Source organism: Hydra viridissima, unplaced genomic scaffold (genome assembly GCF_058129835.1).
Source record: "Hydra viridissima isolate aposymbiotic clone 2 unplaced genomic scaffold, HvirCarnegie_v1 scaffold_3, whole genome shotgun sequence".
Lineage (NCBI taxonomy): Eukaryota > Metazoa > Cnidaria > Hydrozoa > Anthoathecata > Hydridae > Hydra > Hydra viridissima.
The window spans coordinates 17,104,052-17,129,272 of NW_028324302.1; the positions used below are offsets into that span (position 1 = coordinate 17,104,052).

A 25,221-nucleotide genomic window follows, 5' to 3' on the forward strand; every position below is an offset into this window, starting at 1 on the left:
TTTTACCTCATTTTACTTTTAATGCTTCATATCATTTAAATAAACTTAGTAGTTACGTCGTGAACTATACTTATATTATGTGTAGCTACTTAAAGTAGCAAATTTATTTTTCAGATTTCATTTACAGGAAGTAATAAGAATTCGTGTCTTAAGTTAAAATAAAAAAAGATCTCTTGCTTCAAATAGGTAGATCAACTAGAGTACCTTTGAAACTAAGCCATGAAAACAAAAATATTGGAGATAATTAAATGGAGATTATACCCGTTAGTGAGGCAGAAAAGCTTTTAAGTTGTAATTCTATTTTGAAACTTCCTTGATGATTTTTAACTTATTAAGTTACGAAGTAGCAAATTTACAGACACTGCTTAGCTACTTTCATATTGGAATGATAGTTGAATTGGTTTACTTCTTAAACACGTGATAAATAAAGAATAAAATTCACGTCACGCGCATTCAAACGACTTGCAATGAAAACGTATTTTTCTTTTTATGAAAGAAACATGAGAGCGGAAAATATAGCTATAAGAAAGTTCCTTCAAACTTTTATCAAATTCTACTAAACTTCTTATCCTAAGAATACGAAAAGTGAGAAAAAAGATGAACGAAAATAGAAGTCGAAATCTTGAGAAAGGTATAGGAATGGGATATTGACCGTCATGTCCAGCACTTGATAATGTTCAAAAGTCTTCATATTATTTTAAAAACACGTTGCGTCTGGTTTTTTTTTAGAGATTCTTTACGTGATTGCCAAGTATTTGGAAAATGGTCCATGTAAAGAGGCAGGCATGGTAAAATGTATTAATATTTAAGAGGTTTGATTCTGTTTTAAAATAATTGGTATTTTGCAAACGTAGCTATGAGATTTAAAGAAGAATTTTCCTCCTTTTTTTTTTTAGATATTACGAGAGGAACTGCAAAAAAATAAGGTTGGTAGTTCAGACTTTTCTGATTCTAAATCAATGTCGAAAATGATTGTTTAAAAAATGCCATTCTTTTGAAAAAGGAAAGGTTAAAGAGCAATTTTATTGCGGTAAAACGAAAATGTTCTTACTAAATGCGAAATCTCAGAGCTTTTCGTTTATTTTTGAATTTACTTTCGATTTCAGCTTATTGCTCCCCGATTAGATTGGAAGGGGAACATCCATGAACAAAATTATGAAGAATTTGTAAGTAAAATATGAAAATAATGGGGATAAAAAATTGAATGTTTTTTTATATGTGCTTTTCAAAAAATAATTGGTTTATCAGGGTATCTTAGAAAATACCTTTTTTTTTTTTTTTTTCTATATTTGAAGAAACGCTTAACGGGTCTAGAGAAAAATATTTCCATGAATTTAAAAATAAGCATTTGAGATTCACTTATTGAATGTTTGCATAATTTTTCTGAGCTAATTTAATAAACCAATAAGAATGAGTTTTGCATAAGTGACGTCATTATTATGCGTACTTTTTTGGTTTGAGTGTTAAAAAAAAATGGTAGCGTTTGTTTTTATCGAGTACTAACGGTTAACTTTTTTTAGGACCGTAAAAATACGCACATACCCTCACAATACCTAGTTCAGTTAATTGAAAGACTTAATCCATTAGTCGAGCAATGTTTTCCGTCCAGTATAAAATCATTGAACTCTTTATTAGGAAGAGGTTCAGCTTCTTTGTTAAGAAAAGGAATTGCAGGTGAGGGCTAAGAATTTTTTGATAAACAGATTTTCAGTAAAAATGTAAATAATCTTCCAGTAAAAAGTATTATAAGTTGAAGTTATAAAAATATGATAATTTAAAAATCACTATAAGTTATTTATTCTTTTTTACATTTGTCCTTCTTAGTTTCTAAAGTGTGGCTTTTTCAATTCCGTTGACTTCATGTTTGAGAAGTTTCTTGTTTTGAAATGTAAAAATAATATGGAGTACCATTTTTATCTTTGTTTGGTGATGTTTACTTTTCCTTTTTTAACATTCTATATTTGAAATATTAAATTGTTCACCATAAAGATTTGCTTCTTAAATCTTATAATTACTTATAAATAGGAGCTGTTGATAATAGTTTTTGCAACTAAAATCATAAGCAAATATTTACCTAGTTAAATTATGATAAAAAGTACTTAAGATATAAAAAAAATCAAAATAAATTAATCAAAGATAAAGTGAAAACAAAGGTTTTTAGAAATTAATTATGCAAAAAAAAAATAAAAAAATATTTGCTAAATTTTAGTTATTTAATGTTCAGAAGCAGGTCAGCAGCATTTTTTCTTACAAAAAAACTCTAGTAATTTTTTATTTTTGGATAAATGCAATTGAAAAACCCAAGACTTGCAATTAGAAGCTTCATATTGGTACCACATTGTTTTGAGTTGGCAGTGCTTCTTTTCAAACTCTGTGACAAATTTGCACCTTTTGATGTCTTTGTCTTGTCTCCATTTTTTTGAATGTTAGACTTGATGAGTTTCATCTAAAGCTTTATTGAAGTCAATCTTATGTTTCTTAAATTGCTTTGACTTTTTGGTCTCATCATCTGGCTTTAGATTCTCAAGCAGCTCAAATGTATGTAGATGCACTTACCTTAATACATAAGTGTGAGCAAACGGCAAGATTAAGTAATCTTGCCGATTGCTCACACTTATGCATTAAGGTAAAAACCTTTCCTCTGTTTTTCTCTCATAACTTTTTTCCAGAACTAGTGAACTCAATTTTAAAAAGAGAACTTGATTCTCATAAAATTTTCTACAAATTTGAGGGTCAGAATTTTAAAGTTTGCAAAGGCACAATTAAATTATTTAATATAATTTTAGCACCTTTAGATAGAGCAGAAAATTGCTGAAATGTTCCTTTTTTTTTTTTTTTTTTTTTCTGTTTACTCTTACCCTTCTTTTCTCTATTAGTTAATAAATAAACATTTTAAAGAGGAAGTATTAAATTTAGTAAAAGTTCTGATAAATTTAAAGAAATGCTATAAACACATTTTTAAAAAGCAACTTAGGGAAAAAATACTTTAATTCTAATGTCTTTTATATATTGATTTTAGATTTCAGAGTAATATAAAAAATACTTATCAAAGTAAAGTTTGTGTTAGAATTATTTTTATTAATTTTTAGAAATCGAGTTAAAGAAATCATCATGGCATTCAGTAACCCGAAATGGTGCACCTCAGCTTCTTCCACCCAATATAAATTGCACATCTTTTGGTATGAGTTTTATTGTTTGTCTGATCTTTAAAATATTTTTTGTTTACAACATTTTATGATACATCCTGATACTTTTAGTTCCCACATTATTTGGAAGAGAATTTTCAGGGAGGAAAGGAAATCTCAATCTTACATTAAACTGCAACCTCTTTTCTAAGATGTCATTAGTAAGTTTTTAGTTTTTATACATTTATTTTAAAGTGTGTAGTATCCATCTTTAGTTTACTCTTTTAAAATATATATCATAAAATAAAAAATTGACTTAAAATGACCATAATTTAACATAATTTAAACAAATATGCAGGGAAACAATTATTATCTGTGTATGCTTTTGCTAATATACTGTTGTTAAATTTACAAGTTTTAGAATAAGTAATTTTAAACTTATAAAACACTTATTTAAAGTTTCTTGTATCAAAATTGAACTAATAGAAAGAAGACAATGTAAAAGTAATTTTAAAATTATTCCTTTAGAGATCAAAGTTTCTGAGACAAGAATTATTTTGTTTGATATTATTCAATATCCAATTTTAGGAACTGTAAATTTAAATTTTTTCAACTTTGAAATTTTAAAAAACAATTTTCTGTGATATGCACAAATGTTTGCACACAATTTTGTTTATATAATAAGTTGTTTTTAAAATGATTAGCTAAATATATCTAGAAATCCTTAATGATTTATTCTATAAACTGTATCAAAGCTTTTTTCTTCTTGTTTTCCTTTTGTTATCATAAATGTCTATTATTGTTTTATACAATTCTCTGAAGAGTTTGAAAATTTTTAATATTCAAAACTTGTTTTCTTTTAGAAATAATGTTATTTTCTGGTTGTTATAGCATAAACGTGTTTTGGGACATTTGGCTTCTGTATATTGTGTCTTGTTTGATCAAACTGGCAGTATTATTGTTACGGTAATATAGAAGATTGGCATGCTAAATTTTTATTGATGTAGCTTTTTTAAAATTTATGGATCAAATATTTTCATTTTATCTAGTAGCTATTGTTTACATTTGTTAATTAAGGGTGCTGATGATACTCTTGTGAAATTGTGGTCAACTCGAGATGGTCACCTTATTGCAACATTGCGAGGGCATTCTGCCCAAATTACTGATATTTCAATAAATATGGAAAACACCCTTTTAGCTTCAGGAAGTCTAGACAAAGTATGTCAAAATTTTGTATTTTTAAGTAATCTACAATTAAATTATTGAGAGTATCAAATGAATGATACTTAAAATTGAGGCAAAGATACTCTAATAAGTGTACAGGTACAAGATGGTAAAATCAAAATGATCGAATTGTTTATGTACATTTAAACTCTTAGCATCACCTTATATAAATCAGATCCAAAGAGAGAATTTTTAATATAAACAAGTTATTAGAGTGAACTTTAATTTTCAGACTATAAGAGTTTGGAGACTTCAAGATACACACCCTGTTGCAGTTTTACAAGGTCATACAGGGATGATCACTTCATTAGAGGTAAGATAAGTTTGTTAGATATTTTATCAACTCAACGTTTTAACTAAATCTGAAGAATAACTAAATTATTAATTAATGCTGTTGTTTTTTAGTTTTGTCCAGGTGCTGATCCTTATGTGAGGTATTAATTTTGCTTGTACAAAGTTTTATGAACTATTTTATATTTCGCAGCAAACATGGTTGTTTTTTTATACATGAAGCAGAAGACACTTTTGAGACAAAAAACATAAATCCATGTAAAAAGGTCTTATCAGAGACTTTCCTAATCAGTCTTTTCAAACAAGTTTTTTTTGTGTTGCATTCCATTTTGTGGAACCGATTCAATATAATTTAACAGCTTTGTAAAATCCATGCATCCAAGTGAACCAGTACACTAGGCAATGTTTATAACTTTTATTCTTGTACTTCTTAAATCTATCCTATGAATATTCCTTTGTTTAGTTTAACTAATTTATTGCTTTTTCTTAAACCTATTATAAGTTTAACACTGTTATATTTTCTTAAGCCAATTACAATATCATACAATAACTATAAGATATTGTAAGGTATTTATTTGATGTAGAAACAAATTATTATTATACTAAGATGAATTGTATTATTAGAACTCTGTATTATTATACCAAGATAAATTAAAGAGGCTACAACCTTGATTGTAGAAGATAGAGATTGAGTAAAAGTAGTTTCTTGAATTGTTCTCTTTTTAAAGGTATTTGATGTCAACTGGTGGAGATGGCAATATTTGTTTCTGGTCTTGGTGTCCAATCTCTAAAGAGTTTAGGTTAGTTTTATAGGTTTATCTCTAAATGCACTATCCACGGTTTGTAAACTATTTTTAATTTTTAGCAATTGCTTCTGGTTAACATACTTTTCAATAATAAAATCTTTTAAGGCCATAAAATTTATTTTTGGTCTACTTATGAATTTCTATGATGCGTTAATTTGAAATTAAGAATTGGACAACCATCAATTTCAAGTTTCAATTGATTTTATTTGAACCAAATTAAATTTTTATTTGACTCATTTTTAAAACCGTTTTAGGTCATAAACAACCATACATCCAAATGGTTAAATCAGCTTTTTAATTTTTATACTTTTTACAAGGCTAACTTGATTTTTGTTTTTTTGCCTTGAAATATAACCGTAAAATATAACTGTGTCATCATCCCATGAACAAGTAAAATGTTAATGTTATATGCCGTTTGCTTAGCTGTAAAAAACAAAATTATTACTAAAACAACTTTATTGATATATCTTTATATACAAAAATACAAGTCACATAACCAAATTTTGCTTTTGAAAAAACCACCAAAGGCTGTTTATTATTTGATTAATGGTACCTTGACCCATAAACTAAAAATTAAAATGATCTTTTTTTAATCAAGTCATTTTTAATTGTTTTTTTAATACTGTTATTAAACCAATTTTTTTCTTAACATCATAACACAAACCCAACTCGGTTTTCCTCGTTTGTGACAGTTTTTACAATCTAATTGGCTGGTTGTCCAATGCTTATTTGAAATAATGGACTATTAAAATATTATTTTTAGGAATGTAAAAAAAAATTTTTAATCACTTATTATTCAGCATTCAGTTGTCTTTGTCATGTTAAAATGACTTGTCAACATCATAACCTATATTAATTGCATCATAACCAATCTTAATTTTGAATGGGAAAGCATTATCAGACTGCATGAAGGTAATATTTTGTTTTATGAAAATGCCTGTGAGTTACATCAAAACTATTCAGCTATTATCAGATTTTAGAATTCTTGGATAAGTGAGCAAACAGAAGCAAGAAAACCAGGTTTAGGGGTAGTACTATCCAAAGGGAAGATTTTTTTGTCAAAAAAAATTATTTTACCTAACTGTTTTGCATCTATGACCATTGTAACCCATGAATGGTGGTCTTCACTAGGAAGGGGAATATCCTGGAGGACTGCTTATAATCAAATGATTCAAATAGGATTCAAGAGGTACAGACTTTAATTGAGCTTACCCATTACTTTAAAACATCTGAATTGTTGTAAGGAAAGATGATAAATAGAAAAATATCACTTTTAGCAATGAATCCTGTGTTGCTTCCAGGTACAATAACTGCCACCAGTTACTTAGAAAATATCCTGTGTTGCTTCCAGGTACAATTGCCACCAGTTACTTAGAAAATGTGTTAGAACCTGTAGAGTTCCTCCTCTTACACATGAGATATTTTCCAGATTTATCACCAATTTAGAATCTCTGGTATATAATAGGAAGTTGCAAATTGAGAAATGCTAATCTAGTAACTACAAGGAATGAATTATGGAACCAAGTACTTACTGCTGGGCAAGAAAAACTCAAACAATTTTTAATTTAATTTTGCCCATGAATAATTATCTAACTGATAAAAAAAAAAGGGTGGATACATTCATTGTTGAATTATGTGTAATCATTTATAATAAAATTTTTTTTCATATGTTATGACTTTAATTTAACATATTACATGTTTTTTCAGTAGTTGTTGCCAATTTTGAAAAGTAAATCATCTTTTTAGTTTTTATTTTGGCAGTGTATTTTCATTTACATTCTGTACAAAAGTTTAATGAATTTTTTTTTTCCATTTAAGGTTTATACTAATATAAGGTTTATACTAATATATGGTTTATACTAATATGAGGTTTATACTTATATGAGATTTTGATAAATAGTTTTCTCTTTGAAGTTGGTTGTTTTTTTTATTACAGAAATGTTTGCAGAAACATTTTAAAAAGTATATTTTTACAAGATTCCTCAGTTTTTACTGTAGAGTTTTCAATTTAATAAATATGACTTAAATGGGATTGAACATTTTTGACCATTCAACCAATTTAACCATTTTTTGCATGATTTGATTATGGGTTTATTCTTAGATACTGAAATGAATTTTTAGTAAACATTCAAAAATGATTTACTTTTATCTGTTCATTTTTGTTGTTTAAAGTATGTTTTAAATTCTATTTTTTTAGTTTGACACCAAATAAGTTCAATGAGAAATCAAGACCTGGTGCACAAATGCTGTGTTCCTCCTTTAGTCCTGGTAAGTTAAAGAAGTCTCCTTTTCCACCTGCTTTGCTTCCATCCATTTTCCAAATGTGAAGTACTGGAATTTAAAGGTTGTAAACAACAAAGTAACTCCTTTTAAAATGTGACTTTTTAGGTGGTAGTTTTTTGGTAACTGGAAGCTCTGATAATTTTATTCGTATATACCAACTATATCCAGATGGTCCTGAGAAGATTGTGGAACTACCAAACCATGTGGTAAATTGTTATATGAATGTAGATTTAACATTGCTTTGGGTTTTTAACAGGAAAATTTGTCATTCCTCTAGTCTAGGTTTAAAAAAGGTATTGATAGAACTTTTTAATTGTTATCTTATATTTAATTATTTTCTTATATTAAGCTTATAATAATGACTTTATAATAAATTAAAACTAGTAAGGGTTTTGTTTCTTAAGTTACCTTTTATTTTTCTGTTATAAAGAAAATTTCTCATTTTTCAGTTTTTATACGTTAATGTGTTTTTGCATAATAAAGGTAATTAAAAGTAAACTAAATAAAAATACATCTCTGCAGTTTGCTGCACTTCATTTGAATATTTTCTTATATTGTTTTTTTTTTTTTTTGTAGGATCATGTGGACAGTATTTTATATAACCACACTGGGGATAAGTAAGTTTATGCTACTGTTTGCAAATATTTACTTAAGTTAATTACACTGGTCAACAAAAATATTTTGAACACTGATTTATAATATACTAATACCAATTTAACAATACTAATACTGTTAGACATGTTAAATAAATCTGTTTAACATGTTAATATTTTGTCATTGTTAGAGATTCTTATATATATTGAACTGTATCATGCTGCATGCTTGTAAAATAATCATGATATTTTCTGCTATGTTTGTGATTCATTTGCAATAAACCACAAGCATAGGAGAATATATCATGATGATTTTTACATGCATGCAACATGATACAGTTTTTGTTCCTCTAATGCTGGAATCAAGCCTAAGCAAAATAAAATTAAGATTATCTTGTAGTGTTCATTGGCAATACTGTTATCATAATTAGTTATTATAAAAATTATTTTAAAAAGTGGAATTAATTTGCTTTTAATCCTATCATATAGTTTAAAATTATAGGCAGTCTGTTAAGTTGCATAAGAATACATTTAAAGATTGTTTTAACTTTTTCTTCACTAAAAATTTTGATGTTGTAGATTATTGTATTATTTTGCTTAAAATTTATTATAGATTTCTTAGCGGATCTCGAGATGGCACTGCAATGATATGGTGCTATAGAAATTCTGAGTGGCATGCTACTTGTTTAGATGCATCTGCAAGATTAAAAGGGTACTAAAATCATTTTTTACCTTTCTTAGAGAGAGAGAGAGAGAGAGAGAGAGAGAGAGAGAGAGAGAGAGAGAGAGAGAGAGAGAGAGAGAGAGAGAGAGAGAGAGAGAGAGAGAGAGAGAGAGAGAGAGAGAGAGAGAGAGAGAGAGAGAGAGAGAGAGAGAGAGAGAGAGAGAGAGAGAGAGAGAGAGAGAGAGAGTATAAGGTCAGGTTTTATATGACACTAAAAAAGGTTTAAGTTATTTTTTTAATTTAAAAGATAACGTGGTATTAGAATTCAAGTATTATTTTATTAGGAAAAACATTTTGCTAGGTGCAAACCTGTTAAACACCTTGTTTTTTTTTTTAATGTAAACTTGAAACATTTAGAAGGTGTCAAAAAAGTGATCTCAACGTCAAAATTACCATGAAGAATTTCGTTTACAAAAATTGAATTTTAGATTAAAAAGCAAAAAATGGTGGATGTTCTTGGTATTTTAGATCCATGCGATGTTATGATTTCTTGATAAAACAAAAATGACCCATCAATTACAAAGCTTAGAAACAAAAATTCAAATTTACTTGTTAAAGTAAACAACAGTAAAATAATTTTAGCATTGTAAATACAGGTAACATTGATGAAAAGCCTATGTAGTTTAGCATGTCGATTTTAAAAACAATAATGCCACTAATGGCCTAAAACTTTCTAAATGGCTTTGTACTTCTTATACTCAAAAAAGAATGTTCAGGTAAAACAGGTATTAAGCTACACAAAAGAAAGATTTGGGATGATCATTTAAGAAAGTCTAGCATGGGACTCATTTCACTGAGTTTGTAAACTCTTGTCTTATTCATTAATTTTGAAACATTAAAATATTGTTGTTGAAAATTAATAGTTAGCAGATTAGGATCTGGATATCCTTTGGCTTTTGGACTGATTTGTAATGACTTTGGTTTTTTTTTAATGGAAACTTTAATTCAAATTACTACCTTAAGAACTTGTTTAGTAATGAAAATAAAAACAATATTTTAATAAAATCTGTTCAACTGCTCTTGTAATTTATATAATTATAAGTTTACAATAATTATAAGGCATGTACCAGAAAAAATCTGCGCGTGTTCTGATGTGGTGTTTACGGAAACCGTGCATCATTTTAAATAGCTAATTGTTTTAAAATGTCATTGTATTAATGTTGTTTAAAATTTAAACAACTCTGTTATTAAAACAATTAGTTTTAATTGAAATGTCATCAAATCAAGATAACAAGTGAGAAAAAATTTTCTATTTTTTTATTGAAAATCCTGGTGTATCAAACAAAACAGTTTCTAAAGAGCTGCAGATTGCTTTGAAAACAGTGCAGAGCGTTGTGGCTATAAATCTTATAAAAAGAAAAAAGTTCCTCATTGTGAAGAAAAGTAAAAAAATGTCACAGTTCAATGTTCAAAGCTGTTCTATAAAAAATTATGAGCTAAAAAATCTTGTTTGATTATTGATGAAACTAATTGTGCTGCATATTTCTGATCTCTTCCAGGACACCAATATTATTCAGCAATTAATTGCAAGAAACTGAATTCCAAATACAAATGCATTGGAATGCAAAAATTCGCTAAAAAATTCTTAGTTTGGCAAGAAATTTGTGAATGTGGTGAAAGAAACTCTTGTTTTGTGACTATGAGAATAAATAACACCAAAATATACATAAAAGAATGCCTCAAGAAATGTCTTTTGCTGTTTTTAAGAACACACAGGTAACCCGTTATTTTTGCCCAAGTTAGCATCATGTCGCAACATGATGTTAGCTTGGGCAAAAATACTCTGGGACAACTTTAAACTGGCTTAGAGAACATAAAGTAGATTTTGTTGAAAAACACTGCAATCCACCAAATTGTCCTGAACCACTTCCTATCAAAAGATATTAGGCTCTTGTCAAAAGAAAACTAAGGTTCAATTTAAAAGAAGCCAAAAACATTAAAGACTTTAAAAATAAATAGATTAGAGCTACCAAGAAAGTCCAGCTGAAGACTGTGCAAAAGCTGATGTCCAGTGTAAAACGCAAAGTGCGTGCGTTCTCACGTACAAATTTTCACAAACTTTCTAAAGTGAAATTTAATAATGTTAATATATGTGTTTCAAAATATATATAACATTCAATATTGAAATACAATAGTTAAATAAATATCCTTTATAATGTTCATGCAGATTTTTTCTGGTGCATGTCTTAGTTCTTTTGGTGAAATAAAAATATATTGCTGCAATTAAGTTAAATGTATATTAAAACCATAGCATTTTGTCCTTCCCATTGATTTAAATTTTCATTTTAAAATTATAGATTAGTTGTTTTTTTCTTTTTTTTAGTGATCCTAAACTCAATGATGAATCTGAAGCAAAAGCAAAGCTTAAAGTGACAATGGTATGCTGTTGAGTTTTCATAATAAATATACTTTTTATTTCTCCTGCAGTTTAGTTTAGAAATCTAATTTCATTTGTATTATGTTTTGTTGGTTCTTTTTTTTTTGAGATATGTTGGAATACCAATGACAAGTTTATAGTAACTGCTGGAACAGACTGCATGTTAAGAGTCTGGGATTCCAGCTCTGCTGTATTTGTTGATTCACTTAAAGGTCACACAGAGGAAGTATATATTTTAGAGCCTCATCCTACTCTACCTCAAATAATTCTTAGTGCAGGTGAAAATTAAATTATTTCAAATTTAATGTTTAAAATTTTACTTTCCAGTAAACAAGATAATATATTTTATGAAAAAGTCATTTGCATGTATATATATAAAATAGACTTCTTGTTTGTGTTTTCAGGTCATGATGGAAATATTATACTTTGGGATATATACAAGTGCATAAAGCTAAAATCATTTTTTAATATGCTTGAAGGTCAAGGTCATGGTGCAATATTTGACTGCAAATTTTCACCAGATGGATTTTCCATTAGTGCAACAGACAGCCATGGGCATTTGCTTTTACTTGGATTTGGATCTAATGAACAATTTCTAAATGTTCCTTATGAGCAATTTTTTCATACTGACTATAGACCTATCATAAGAGATGCTAATAATTATGTGATAGATGAGCAAACACAGACAGCACCACATTTAATGTACCCACCATTTCTTGTTGATGTTGATGGTAATCCTCATACTGAAAATTATCAGTTGCTAATACCTGGAAGAACAGCTGCCAACCTTCCTCACATGCGTGCTCCTCAAGTTAATGTGAACCTTCCTCCTTTAATGGCTGAGATTGCAGCAGCTGAGGGTATAATGAATGGAAAATAATGTTGAACATGTGAATTTTTTTCCACCTGTTATAATTGTATATACTCAAGTGGTTCTTTGTAAATTGACCAAAGACAAGCAGTTATTATTCTTTGGTTCTTAGTACAAAGTGTCATTCATTTTTTAATAGATTTATATCTTTTTTTTTTATTACTGTTTTAGCTTCAATTGTTCAACAGCGAAATCGCAACAACTCTGCAATCGGAGGTCTTTTAAGTCCTAGTGGTGTAGGTTTAGGTTTACGTGAGAGTGGGGATGTTGAAGGAGTTCGTCAACAAAATAATTCATATGTCTCTGGTGACATAACTGATGCAGATGCGAAGTTATGGTGGAACAGAACAATAATCCCCAAAAATAATTTATATAATGAAAAGTAGGTAGTTTATTTAATTTCAACATGTCTTCATGATTTAAGTAATCCATGTTAACTATAATAGAAATCAATAAAGGAAAAAATTAGTCTAAAGATTTTTAAAAAATTTCATGTTAAAGGATTTTTGTGTGATTAAATATTTTTCTATTTAAAACTTAAATAGACATCAAAATATTTTAGGGAGGAAGAAGAGAAAAGGTTAGATCAAGGAAAACATGAAGTTCATTTGTATAAAAAGGAGCAAATAAAAAAACAAAGAAAGGTTGATAATTCTACTGCTATTAAGACCACTTATTGATGTTTTAAGATTCTTGTCTATTTTATTAATATTGATCAGAAATTTGAAAGTTTTTATTTATTTTTTTATTTTTTTTCATTCTATTATTTTACTAATTGTTTAGTTTTCAGAAGACACCTTAATAGCTGGCGATAATCAAAACTTACGATCAATGCGTAATGGTCGTGGGCGTATTCATACTCGTCAGTCAAAAGTGAGAATACCTGTGTCATATGTCCGAACATCTGCAATGGGTTCATTTGATCATGTTATGTCATCCAGTGGTCGAGAAGTGATGAACCTAGCTGAGGAGGCTGCAAGTGTCAGTGAAAGTGAGCCAGAAGATTGGCAAGGGGAGAGCAGGTAGTAAAGGGACATTTATTTTAACTCCCTGTGACAATTATTCTGAATGTCATCACTCAGCTTTTTTTTTTTTTTTAGATTCCTAAAGTTAAAAACTTCCTAAACTTATTTATTCTTTTCATTATTTCTACATTCTTTCTTTTCATTATTTCTACATTCTTTCTTTTCATTATCTTCATTATTTCTACACTATTGAGCTAAATTAATAAAGTTCTATTCTTTTTTTCTTCTCTCAGTGATTCAACAGATGATTCTGATTGGGTGGATGATAGGATAATAACTAAAGATCAAAATGATCTTACAACTCGGAAAAAGTAAATGCACTTTTTTTTTATTTTCAAGGTTGTTTTTTATTTCCAAATTTAGTGGACTTTACATAATATTGCTTTGTGAAATATTATAGCTAATTTTGTAACAATATAAGAACACAAAGTAGACAATGATTAATAGGCCTATATATTTTATATTCTCCAATTAAACAATTTGTTTGATTTGAGAATTCAGAATATATAGGCTTATTAATCATCTACTTTTATTAATCATTTCTACTTTTTAATAAATTAGGCACTAAAATAGTTTTATGCATGATTTTATCAGGAACTGTTTTATGACAGATAATTTATAATTAATGCTATACTTGTAAAATGAACCAATTTGTTATAGATAAATTATAAATTCTCACACTGTGATTGAAGAAAATAGTGCTTTTTAAAATAGACTAGGAGCCTGTATAGAACAGTATGCACAAATTGAAATAACTTAAGCTCTCATATACAGTGGGGATCATTATGCACAGTGGTGATCTTATATGCAATGGTGATCATAGAACTAGCACACCCTATAATATTTTCTTTTAATTGCATTTTTTAGCATGCTTCCACATATTTAATTTTAATGGCATTTCTTATGATAATTTACAAGTGGGATCTTTATTATTGTTTGGGCATAAATATAGCAATGTAACAATAAAAACTTATTGTCTAATTTCTAAATAAAAATGTTTCCTTTTGGTAATTGTTTTATGGACTGATGAATCCAAGTTTAGTCGCTTCAAGTCTGATGGGAAAGTATATGTTAAGCATCCTATAAAGCAAGAAAATAACCCATTGTATACTCTAAAGATGGTGAAGCACGATGGGAATAATGATGAAGTTCGGGGAGCTATGTCCTAGCGTAACATTGATCTGCTGGTCAAATTTGATGAAAATATGGATCGAAACAGTATTTGTTTCGATCCATATGATATACTACAAAATGTAATGGAGCCATATGCTGATGATAACCTACTTGTTACTAGGATTTTAATGCACAACACAACCCAAAGCATACTGCAAGATATGCAAAATCTTGGCTTGAGGAAAATGAAATTGTTCTTGAATGGCTGCCCTAAACTTATGGAATGGTATTGGGGTAGATTTATGAGATAAACAAACTTCTAATTTTATTTTGAGTTTTTGGAGGAAATTTGAGGAGAAATTTTTGGAGGAAATCTTTGGTGGAAATCTGAGGAGAAAGTCTGGAATGCCACCACTGTCAAACAATGTCAAATATTTGTTAACAGTATGCCATCAAGATGTGCTGAAGTAATGAAGAATAAGGGCTACCCAATAAAATACAAATGTTACTTGTAATGATTTGGTGTAGGCTTTTGTACGGTGCTATTCTTTTATTTTGATATGCTATTTCTATGATCACAACTTTTAATTGGATTTTGTAAACTTTTCAATAATTACACTTACACTTCAGTTAAAAATGATTTATTTTTTATATGGTTTATAGCTAATAAATGGAAATTAACTAATTAATATTATTTTTCTAATTTCCCTAATAAAGAAAGAAATCAAGTTAACTCTAATAATCATAAGTTGCATATATCTTTTTGTTGCATATCTTATGCTTTGCTTAGTTTTATAATAGAGTCTCTTTTTGAAATAAAATAACAATCCATCATGTAGTGTGACATTGTTTTGCATTTTTTTAAAAAAAATACACTGAAAAAATCTGCCTACTAGCTTGTATTCAAAATTTAGCTTTGAAGGATCATTAGATTATCAGATTAATAGAAAATATTAGGCGTGTTACTTCTGTGATCACAGTATATACAAAAAGGTTTTGTTCTTTGTAAAAATTTTAGTCATGGAAGGTTTATATAAAAGTGTATACTTAGTTTCATTTTGATTTACTGTATGCTATAGTATATTAAAATGCATAGATATTAGATAATCAAAGAATAAATGCACAAGTATTAGATATTCAAATGTGAATTAAATGCAATTAAATATTCAAATGTGAATTAATGGTGATTTTTTTATTTTTGGATTCATCGTAGGCAAAAACATAAGAATTAAGCAAATTTGTAAAAAATGTTTCCTTATGGACTGTGTAAATGAAATAAAATACAGTAAAAGTGGCTCATTTGCAATAAAAAGTTTCAAAGCAACTTTCTAATTGAAAAAAAAAATCCTACAGTAAAAATATTCTATTACAACCATCTAATTATTAAAGTCACCAAATTCCTTTTGAGAGACTAGGATCTGGAGAACATTATTTTACACATGCAAATGGGTGAAAAAAAAAGTGTGAGAATGACCTTATTGGTTCACTGGTGAAGTTGTAATTATAGTTAGAAATTTTTCTGATTTAAAATTGAATGCATTTCACATTTATATTTCATTAGTATAATTAGTTTGGTTGGGTAAATAATAATAGGTATTTATGAATAATTAAAAAGCAGTTTTTGGCACATGAGTGAAAACAAACAAAACTTAACTCTGTTGTAAGATGAAGCTTTCATAAATACTGAATAATAGGTATTTATGAAAAAGTAAGTTTAATAGGTATTTATGAATGAGTTTATGAGTAACTGAATTTAAATCAAGTTTAAAAATGTTTTATAGGGCTGTAATTGTTAGTAGAGATTTTGATTGCTAAGTAAAGTTTCACGCAACTTACAGTAATATCAAACAAAAACATTTTGGTGCCAGTTTCTTTTTTTTCTTCAAAATTTTTGTTATTTTTATTTCAAAATGTTTAATCTAGATAAAAGTTTTACACTGTTAATTGTTAACAGTAAAACCTATTTAACTCAGTATCCAGTTTAACTGGTTTATTTTAAAAAAGAGGTGGCTGCTTCAACAGAAGAAATTCCTACAAAAAAATTTTTTTTAAAAATGTTTTCTTCATGTCTTAAATTTTATAATTTCTTAAAGACAAAAAATGACTTGAGTTTTTAATCTTAAATCCTATTTTTTACTATCACATTTTTTCCAAATAAAATACAGCATTTTGTTTGCGTTTATTACTTTACAATAATTTTAGTATAGATAGTATGTTAATCATTTTTGTTTTTAAACTTAGACGCAAGAAGAAGGTCATCTCTTCTGAAGTTGAAGACAATGATGAGGTGGAAGTTGATGTTGTTAACAGAGAAGATTCTTCAGATTCACACACCACATCTTCATCTTCTGAAAGTGAAGAAAATGTAAATGATAGATCAGAAAATATTGTTTACAAAAGGAGCAAACGAGTTAATAGGGGAAAACAGAAAGCACCTAAGCTCTGTTTTCCTGAAAAGAAGTTTTCTAAAAAATCTAAAAAAGAGGTGAGAACTCATTATGGTGTCTGTATTTTAATCTTATTTCCCACAGGATCCTTTATTATTCTTTTTAAAATCTTAGATACGTACCCACAAGCCTGTTCCTTTGCAAGAAAACATAGAAGAATATTTACAATTTTATCAACCAACTGATTGGATTCTAAGTACTCATAGCAAAAAGTTCCCATATTTTCCTCAAATAGGTGATGAGGTACTGATTTGTTCTTTCATATCAACAGTTATTGGGGTTGTACATAATTTCATGGCTTTTTTTTTTTACAACTTCCTACTTGACTTGTTTCAGTTATTGAAAAAAATGGTTATGGATTGTTGAAAAACATTGCTCATAATGAATTTTGTTTATAAATGAATAATGTTGTCTGCAGGTTTTTAAGAGAGATTGAAAAAAGCACTCTGTCCTACTAGATACACACCAATAACTTAATAGCATAAAAAGTTATGAAAGTTTTATTTTTCTAGGACAATTTTAAATGTAGAATGCTATCAAGTATACACTTTTTATTGCATTAAGAATAAATTAAATAGCAGTAAATGTTTACAACTTTTTAGGTATATTACCTTCGACAAGGTCACCATTTGTATGTTTTGGAAGTTATTAAACAAAATGAATATGAAATACAAGAATCACGTCAAGCATATCGGAGATATGATTTATCCGTTAGTTTTTTTGTTGTTGTTTTTTTGTGCATGTGTTTAAATAATTGAAAATTTGTATTTGAAAAGTTTGTAACTTCATGAGATAGATTTAAAATTATAGCCTGCAGAGTTGTGCAAATTGGTTGGTATATCATATGATGTGGGACCTCCCAAGATGTGTTCTTTAAAATTAGGTACAAAAATTATCTTTTAAAATTTTTATGGTTGCATGTAGAAGCATTGCAACATATTTTAAAACAAAATCTTGAGTTTTCTAATTTTGCTTTTCTCTAGAGCTTATTGGGAAAAAAAAATCATCTGGTAGAAAGCGAACTATTACTGTTAGGTAATGCAAATAACAACAAATATCTGCATACTTTTTTGTGTTAGTTTGAAACTACAAAGTGTGTTCTATTTTTAAAGGTTTCACGATATGCCTCATGTTGTGGATTTTTTGGTATTAAAGCATATATTTGAAGAATCTTTGTTGCATAACTGGAAAGAAGGTATTTTGTTTTCTTGATGAAAGTTTTGATGATTTTTTAGTTTTAAATTTTTTTTTTAATTTAAAGAATAATTGCTTTTGGCTGTGTTGTAGGTGACAGATTCCGATGCATTATTGATGATACCTGGTATTTTGGAAGTATAACAAGTGTTAGTCCTTTTCAAGAAGACTTTCTTACCAGCTCTTTCCTAAGTTTAACTGTCCAGTAATTAGTTTATTTATTAGTTGGGCAAACAACTTTTAGTGTTACTTTTATTAGTTTATCTTATTGTGAAATTATTTCACTGCTTTTTTTTTTAAGCTATGTGATTTTTATTATCAATACTATTTACTACTTAATTTTAAGACTGTTATAACTTGATTAGATGGGATTCAGGAGATAGTGAGAGAGTGAGCCCCTGGGATCTAGAAAAAATTTCTGAAGGTATTTTTTTATTTCGCAGAACTTTGTGTACGTAAAATTTCTTTTCATGAATACTACTTGATATTTATATTAAAATGATGTTCTACTTTTTATTATAAAGGCTGTGATTTATCAGATGGTGTCCCATTGACAGAAGAAGACAAGCTTTTATACATGTATAAACCAAACAAACTAGATTGGCCTTACGAAAGTTTTGAAGATCTGTTACCTAGAACTAGAAAAGGTGTTAATTTTCTTAGAAATTTTTTATTTGAGAACACCCTTGTTATTCATAATACCCTTATTATTGATTTAAGCCATGTTAAATGGTAAATACTGAAGATATTGTTTCAACAATGAACATCAGAATTAGAAATAAATGTATCATAGATTTGAGAAACACACAACAGAAAAAAAAATTGCAACAGAAAAAAAAGACTGCAAGATAATTAGTTTAAATCTGAATTTACTAATTTAAACCTAGAACTGTTTATGTAATCATGGCAATAGCTTTTAAAATTTTATTAAAATATATTATTGTAGAAGTTTATTAAAATACTTAAAATGATAATACTTAGAATGAATTTGTTTTCCAGGTCTTGATGATTTAATGAATATGGATATTGCATCATCATTCTCAAGCCCTGTTGATACACTTCTATATCCAACTTACTGGAGTGTTGTGGCATTTCCCACAGACCTTCAAACAATAAAATCAAGGCTAGAAAATAGGTTTTACAGGTAATGTGAAGTTTATAACGTTTCACTTGGTCATAATAGAGCTCACAGATTTTTTTTTCTTCATATATTCAAGTTTTCAATTAATAATAATTTATTTCTGAAACAGTTCTTACATTTTCAAGTTTTCTTATTTAAGAACAAAGCTTTTGCTGCTTCAATGTTTAATTTATAAATGCTTTTTGGTAATAAAAAGTTCAAACTTTAAAATGTTATAATTTAGATTGCTCATAGTATTTGTGTTTCCTTTTTAGACGAATAGATGCACTCTTGTGGGAGATACGTCAATTAAAAACCAATGCAGCTAAGTTTAATGAACAAGGAAGTGCTATAGTGAGTGATGCTGCATTTTTGGTGAAGCTGCTTTGCAAGTTTTGCAAGTACTGAATTTCATTTTATTTAAACAAATGTTTATAGTATTGTTATACTAATATATCATTTCAGAGGTTTTTTATGACATTGTAGAACTATTAATCATATCAAGTCATGATTAATAGTTAAAAAACATCAATTTTTAGAGATCCTTCAATAACAGATATAAATTCATTGTGCCAAGGTAATCTGGAGGTTGATGAATTTAAGGTACCTTTATAATATGCAGTATTTTTGTAACAAAATGTCAAAATCTGTTGTTAACACTAAGTATTGTAAACTGTCGTATCTTTGTTATATATTTTTTTATTTTTGTTTTATATATATATATTTTCTTTGCTCAAAACTTAACAAATTTTCAATATTAAATAAGTATCCAAACAAAGTTTTTGAGATCAAATGTTTCTCTCATTGATTAATTTTTGTGAGTTTTTAATATCAAGTTGAGCCACCATTGACTTCAATTAATTCTGCAAGTCAACTTTGGATTAGTTTAACTAACTTCTTTTTGAGTCCAAACTTCTTGTAGCAAGATCTTCAGCTTTTCTTTTTTTTTAAGATGTGCGTCAGCTTTTTGATCCAGATTAACCTACAGCTGTTCCATTGGATTGAGATCTGGAGTTTGAGCCCGCCATTCAAGTAACTCAATCTACTTCTGGATGAAAAACTCTTTTGTTATCTTTGACATATGTTTTCCTGTTTACAGTTTTTGAGTTAAGACCAGAAGATATTCTCTATTGAGAATGTTGACATAAACTTCAGAATTTTAACTTGTCAATCCAAAAAACTTTGTTCCAAATAATAATGACATGTTTACATATTTTTTTAGCAAACACAAGTCTTTACTCTTAATGAGTTTTTGAAAGGATTTCTTGTGTGAAACTCTCTTGCTTTAAATGCACTCTCTTTCAATCAATTTCAAATAGTAAATGGGCTCACTTGAATTCCAAGTTCTTTTTTTAAAAAATGTTTGACACTTGGTGCTGATAAAAAAAATTGGTTTTCTTGCAACATTTTGACATTTGGTGATTAAGTCTGGGTGTCATGTTGCGTTTTGCTTGTGGTCTTAGGTGATTTTTCACATCCTTACCTTTTGTACTTTTTAATCAAGTTGCAGAAAACTTTATGTTCAAATAATTATCTTTTGTTGAGATTTTAACACACTTTAAGGGACTTTCTGTTTATTAGAAAATTTCCTTATTACATATGAATTAGTTGACACAAAATTAGTACATTTTTTTCAATTGTTGCTATAATTGTTATATTAGTTAAAATATTTTTTTTTTAATTTTGGGCAAAGAAAGTTAATCAACATAATTTATTTTTTGTTATCTTAAATCTTGATTAAATTTGATTTCAGAAAAATCATAAAAGTTTTTGTCAAAAAGAGTATTTTTTTTTCTGAAGTTTCTATTTATTTCCAAAGTTTTATCTCAAAAATTTTTCACAAGAAAATTTTTTGTTTGGATACTTATCTCTCTAACTGTATGTTTAGGATCAGAATTTTTATGATGAGTCAGAAGAAGATCAAGAGGACGAGGAAGATGATGCATATGAAAGTGATGCTCCAGTTAGTGAAATTCTAAACTTCTTTCAAATAATTTTTGTAATTTTTAAAATGCTTTAAAACTTTAATATTTTATGTAATTTAAAAAAAAGTTGAAATGTATGATAAAACTGGTTAACAACAATTCTTCATTAAACTCAATTTTGGGTACCCTAGATACTGTTTTTTATTTCAAATATGTTTTAAGATTAGTGGTAATTACTGATATTCTTAGATCCACAAATCATTTTTTACCACCTCTTAATATCAAACTTGGCGTGACGAAGAACTTTTTAAAAACGACTGGAGAATGTAATTCGGCTGAATTTCAATAAATGGTGGGAGAATTTCCATAAATCAGTGCAGTGAAGTTGAAAGAAAGAATTCTTGCCTAGGTTATCGTGATACAGCATCCAGCAGTAATCAATCATTATGCTTTCACTTCAAAACTCTTGAAAGCGCTGTTCTCTCTGAATATCTTGAGGAAATTGTTCTTTGTCACTCAAAGCACCTAGATTTTAAAATTCGAGATGGGAGTATAAAAAGTGCGTCCTCAAAAATATCCCACATCCCAGTTATTAATTTGAATCAAACAGCTTTTGTATGCCTATTTTATATCCAGCAGACTTGTGATTACCAAGAAAGTTGTTACAATCGCAAGTTAAAATTTGCCAAGCTTCCTTTTCTTTGTCTGTGGGAGAATTTTTGAAATTCGAAATTCGCTAAGCCTTTCTTATTTGAGGTCTGACAAAGTTCTTAAAATAAAGGAATATCTGTAGCGATTTTCAGCGAATTTTGTGGTAATTGTAGAAAACTTGGTATATGTGAATACTGAAAATTGTTGACAGATGTTTTGATCTAAGTTGCTAAAAAGATGGGATATGAAGATTCATACAATACATTAATTTCTGAAATAAAAGGGTCCTTATCTCAAAACCTATACGTGATAGAGAAAAACTGTATAGTTATTTGGAATTGGCATGAAAATTTCATCTTGAGAAAAGTATTTTTATATATATGTTTATACAAAATATTCCATTTTGTTGACCAGTGTTAATATAAAAATCGGAATATCAGTTAGCAAAAAAGTTCCTTGAATTTAAATAAACATTTCCAAAGGTTTTTTCAAATTTAGAAAAGACATCAATCACAATATAAACAAACATATAAATAAATCTATATATATATATATAAATTGCTTTTTTTTTTTATAGTGTGTTTCGTCTGAAGCGTGCTCGTCTAGAGGTTCTACACATGCAGATGAGGTAATTTAAATGATACTGTTTCGAAAAACATATCGCTTATAATTGTTTTATGAAATATTTTCTTTTTGTAAGCAAAGAAAAAAAGCTTTGAAAACTCTTATATTGTGAATTTCTTTAAAAAAAAAAAATCAATGCTTTTTGTTTCACACTTTTGGCTGTATTTCAATCTAGGACTGGAAACGGGAAGCGAAGTCGTTACTTGAATTTATTGCGTTGAAAGATGATGCTGCTCCATTTAGAGAGCCAGTCGACACAGAACTATTTCCAGTGCGTTTTCTATGCAAAAATACTTCTTTTTATACACAGTTTATAAACCATTTCCATTTTTAGATTGCCTTTACAAGCTCTAATAAATTTTTCTCTGTAAATGTGAACACTATTTAGGATTATCTAAGTGTCATTCATGATCCAATCGACCTATCGACCATAAGACATCGGTTAGATTTCAATCAATACGATAACGCTGAAACTTTCATACGTGACTTCCAACTTATTTTTAAAAATTCGAAAACTTATACTACAGATCGCCGTTCAAACGTAAGGTTTTTTTTTCTTTGCTTTTTTTTTCTTCTTTAAACCATGAAAGTGGTATTAGATAATAAATATTTTTAATGATAGATCTTTAAGATGACGTTAAGACTTTCCGCTTTATTTGACGCTCGATGCGACGCAGTGCGTGATGCATACATACGTTCTCATGCAAACGTTCATTGGACACGTGGAAAGTCTAAACAAAATAAAACTATTGTTGATAAAACGCCTGACAGTTCTGAAGATGAATCGCGTTCTACAAGACCTATTAAAAACTTTAAAAAGATCGTATCACCAAAAAAAAATAACCGCAGTTTAACTGAATTAACCAGTAAACCGCTTTCAAAGGATACGGATCTTATTCAAAACGGAGTGTCGCGTGTTACGAGATCTATGAACAATCTTAACAGCTATCGAAATAAAGATATGAGCAGTTCTAGTTCGAACTCCGATGAAGAGGATTCAGCTAAACTATCTTTACCAAAAAGAACTCGCAGCTCTAAACGTATGTCTCGTGTTAGAAAACGTTATGGGTATGATACGGATGATGATTCAGAAGAATCCGTTACTAAAAAAGACTTTACTAAATCTTCTTTAAAACGTCGTTATGAGACTGAAACATTTAATAAATCAAATAAAAAGCTCAAGTTGACCGAGAAAAAAATATTACAGAAACGTTCATCGTGTAGATCTAGAACTGCAGTCAGCTACTACGAAATGGAAGACGACGCATTTGATCAAGAATTAGATAGAGAAACACGAACCGAGGTAAATGATGAAATATCGATTAGCGAAAATACTAGTAATAAAGACTTAGAAGAAAACCCTTCAAATGCCGCTGTTGCTGTAAGCAGTCGCGGACGCGTCCGTAGAGTTGCGAAACGGTTTTGTGAAAAAGATCTTTATTTTTTAAAAAAATCATAACAAGATGTTTTACTTAACGAAAGTGTTTTACGATCTTTTGATCGTATTACGATCTTTTGTCTAAAGTGAGATTTTTATTTAGATTTGATACTTTTGTATTTGATAACAAAAGTGGTAGCACTAACATGTTTTTAAATGCATAATACGTCAGAGGAAAAAGATACGGTAGGCTGGTTCACATTTTGTAAGTTTCTTGCCAAATGCGATGGGGAAAAAAGTAGAATACATTTAAAGAACTTAAAAGGGTTTTTCGTAAACTTAAGTGCTACATTTTGTTATCTTAAGAAACAAACAAATTTCTTTAACAACTCAGCTGAGAGCTGAAATATTTATACGAAATGAAAACGAAGATATATATATATATATTTTTAAATTTTTTTCTGAAAATGTCGTATTTTTTTATAGAAAAAAGCAAAGCATAAAAGTCAGTATTGGGAATTTCGTTTGAATTAAAAGTTAAAAAAAAAAAATTAAAAAGTGGCTGGGTATTGTATCTTCCCTCTCCAATAAAAAAAAAAAATTCATAAATCAGTTATCGCTCTTGATCGGACCTTCATGTTGGTTGGGTTCAGATTACTGACAATTACCACAGACTGGTTGTGTTGTTGGTTCAAAATTAACAAACAAAAGGGATTAAAAATTTTATTGCAGCATCCTAGTCGAATTTCGGGCTATCGCTGAATTATTAATTTCTTAACACATCTCTGTAATAGAGTTTCTTAATACATCTCTGTAATAGAGTTTGATTCAAGTCTGCGATAAGCCATAAACAAAAATAATTTTTGCGTTCGTCATTAAAATATAAGAATTAATGGTTTGCCACTGACTAAATCTTCTGAGCCCAGTATGGACAGTTTTTAATTTTTATGTTGCATTAAATTTCATCTTATATAACGTATGGTCGTTGGTCACTTTGTATAATATTGATTTTTCGATGGACAATCATATTTAAATAGAATACTAGCCAGTGCAGAACTAATATGTATTTTTCAGTCTAGTTATAATGGTTCTTTCATCAAGATAAATTTGAAAATTTCCTTATCCACTTGTACCTACTCCAAGGTTAGATCCTTGGTATTCCACTGCATTCAAATATTATAAAAACCATTACGACGTATGAGGCGGTGTTATTAATTCCCCTTATCCATATTCAAGCTCTTAAAGCCTGATTATAAAAATGTCGTTTTCATGAAGAAATAATTATAAGCCAATCACTTTAAAAAACGTATTTAAAACAGATGGAATACCGTTGTTTGGAGTGACATTACATCGTCTTTTCCTTTTTTATTTAATATTTAAGCAGTGAATGATCAAAATACGCTCCAGACTGGCACATATATACCTCATGGTGTCATGGTAATAAGTCAAC

The 25,221-nt window shown here is 28.5% G+C and overlaps 1 protein-coding gene across 4 annotated transcripts; it reads left to right on the plus strand.

The window, feature by feature from the left end:
- Positions 1-125: 125 nt before the first annotated feature.
- Positions 126-23,973, plus strand: LOC145180755 (bromodomain and WD repeat-containing protein 1-like). Of its 4 annotated transcripts, none has more exons than XR_016451273.1 (40): positions 126-631; positions 730-788; positions 897-926; positions 1,107-1,166; positions 1,521-1,674; positions 3,090-3,179; positions 3,258-3,346; positions 4,017-4,091; positions 4,203-4,343; positions 4,582-4,662; positions 4,755-4,783; positions 5,369-5,440; positions 7,644-7,714; positions 7,835-7,935; positions 8,306-8,346; positions 8,936-9,034; positions 11,370-11,424; positions 11,533-11,701; positions 11,828-12,283; positions 12,466-12,676; positions 12,857-12,938; positions 13,078-13,316; positions 13,553-13,630; positions 16,674-16,917; positions 16,994-17,122; positions 17,482-17,589; positions 17,690-17,762; positions 17,863-17,914; positions 17,992-18,074; positions 18,167-18,278; positions 18,439-18,497; positions 18,598-18,720; positions 19,073-19,217; positions 19,469-19,547; positions 19,733-19,796; positions 21,082-21,156; positions 22,347-22,397; positions 22,569-22,664; positions 22,782-22,934; positions 23,016-23,233. XR_016451273.1 is itself a non-coding variant. In XM_090083445.1 (40 exons), the coding sequence occupies exons 1-40, from the start codon at positions 598-600 to the stop codon at positions 23,850-23,852; spliced, it is 5,046 nt and encodes a 1,681-aa protein (XP_089939571.1). In that variant the 5' UTR covers positions 126-597; the 3' UTR covers positions 23,853-23,973. The 4 variants fall into 4 exon arrangements, 3 of the variants coding, with proteins under 3 accessions (XP_089939571.1, XP_089939574.1, XP_089939572.1); XM_090083445.1 differs by having other exon boundaries at positions 19,469-19,594; positions 23,016-23,973; XM_090083448.1 differs by having other exon boundaries at positions 467-631; positions 11,828-12,313; positions 19,469-19,594; positions 23,016-23,973.
- The last annotated feature ends 1,248 nt before the right edge of the window (positions 23,974-25,221 follow it).

Coding starts and splice junctions, on each gene's coding strand:
- LOC145180755 (XM_090083445.1), top strand. CDS start 598: ATGAACGAAAATAGAAGTCGAAATCTTGAGAAAG. Junction 11,425..11,532: donor CAAAGCTTAAAGTGACAATG/GTATGCTGTTGA, acceptor TTTTTTTTTGAG/ATATGTTGGAATACCAATGA. Junction 13,631..16,673: donor GATCTTACAACTCGGAAAAA/GTAAATGCACTT, acceptor TTTTAAACTTAG/ACGCAAGAAGAAGGTCATCT.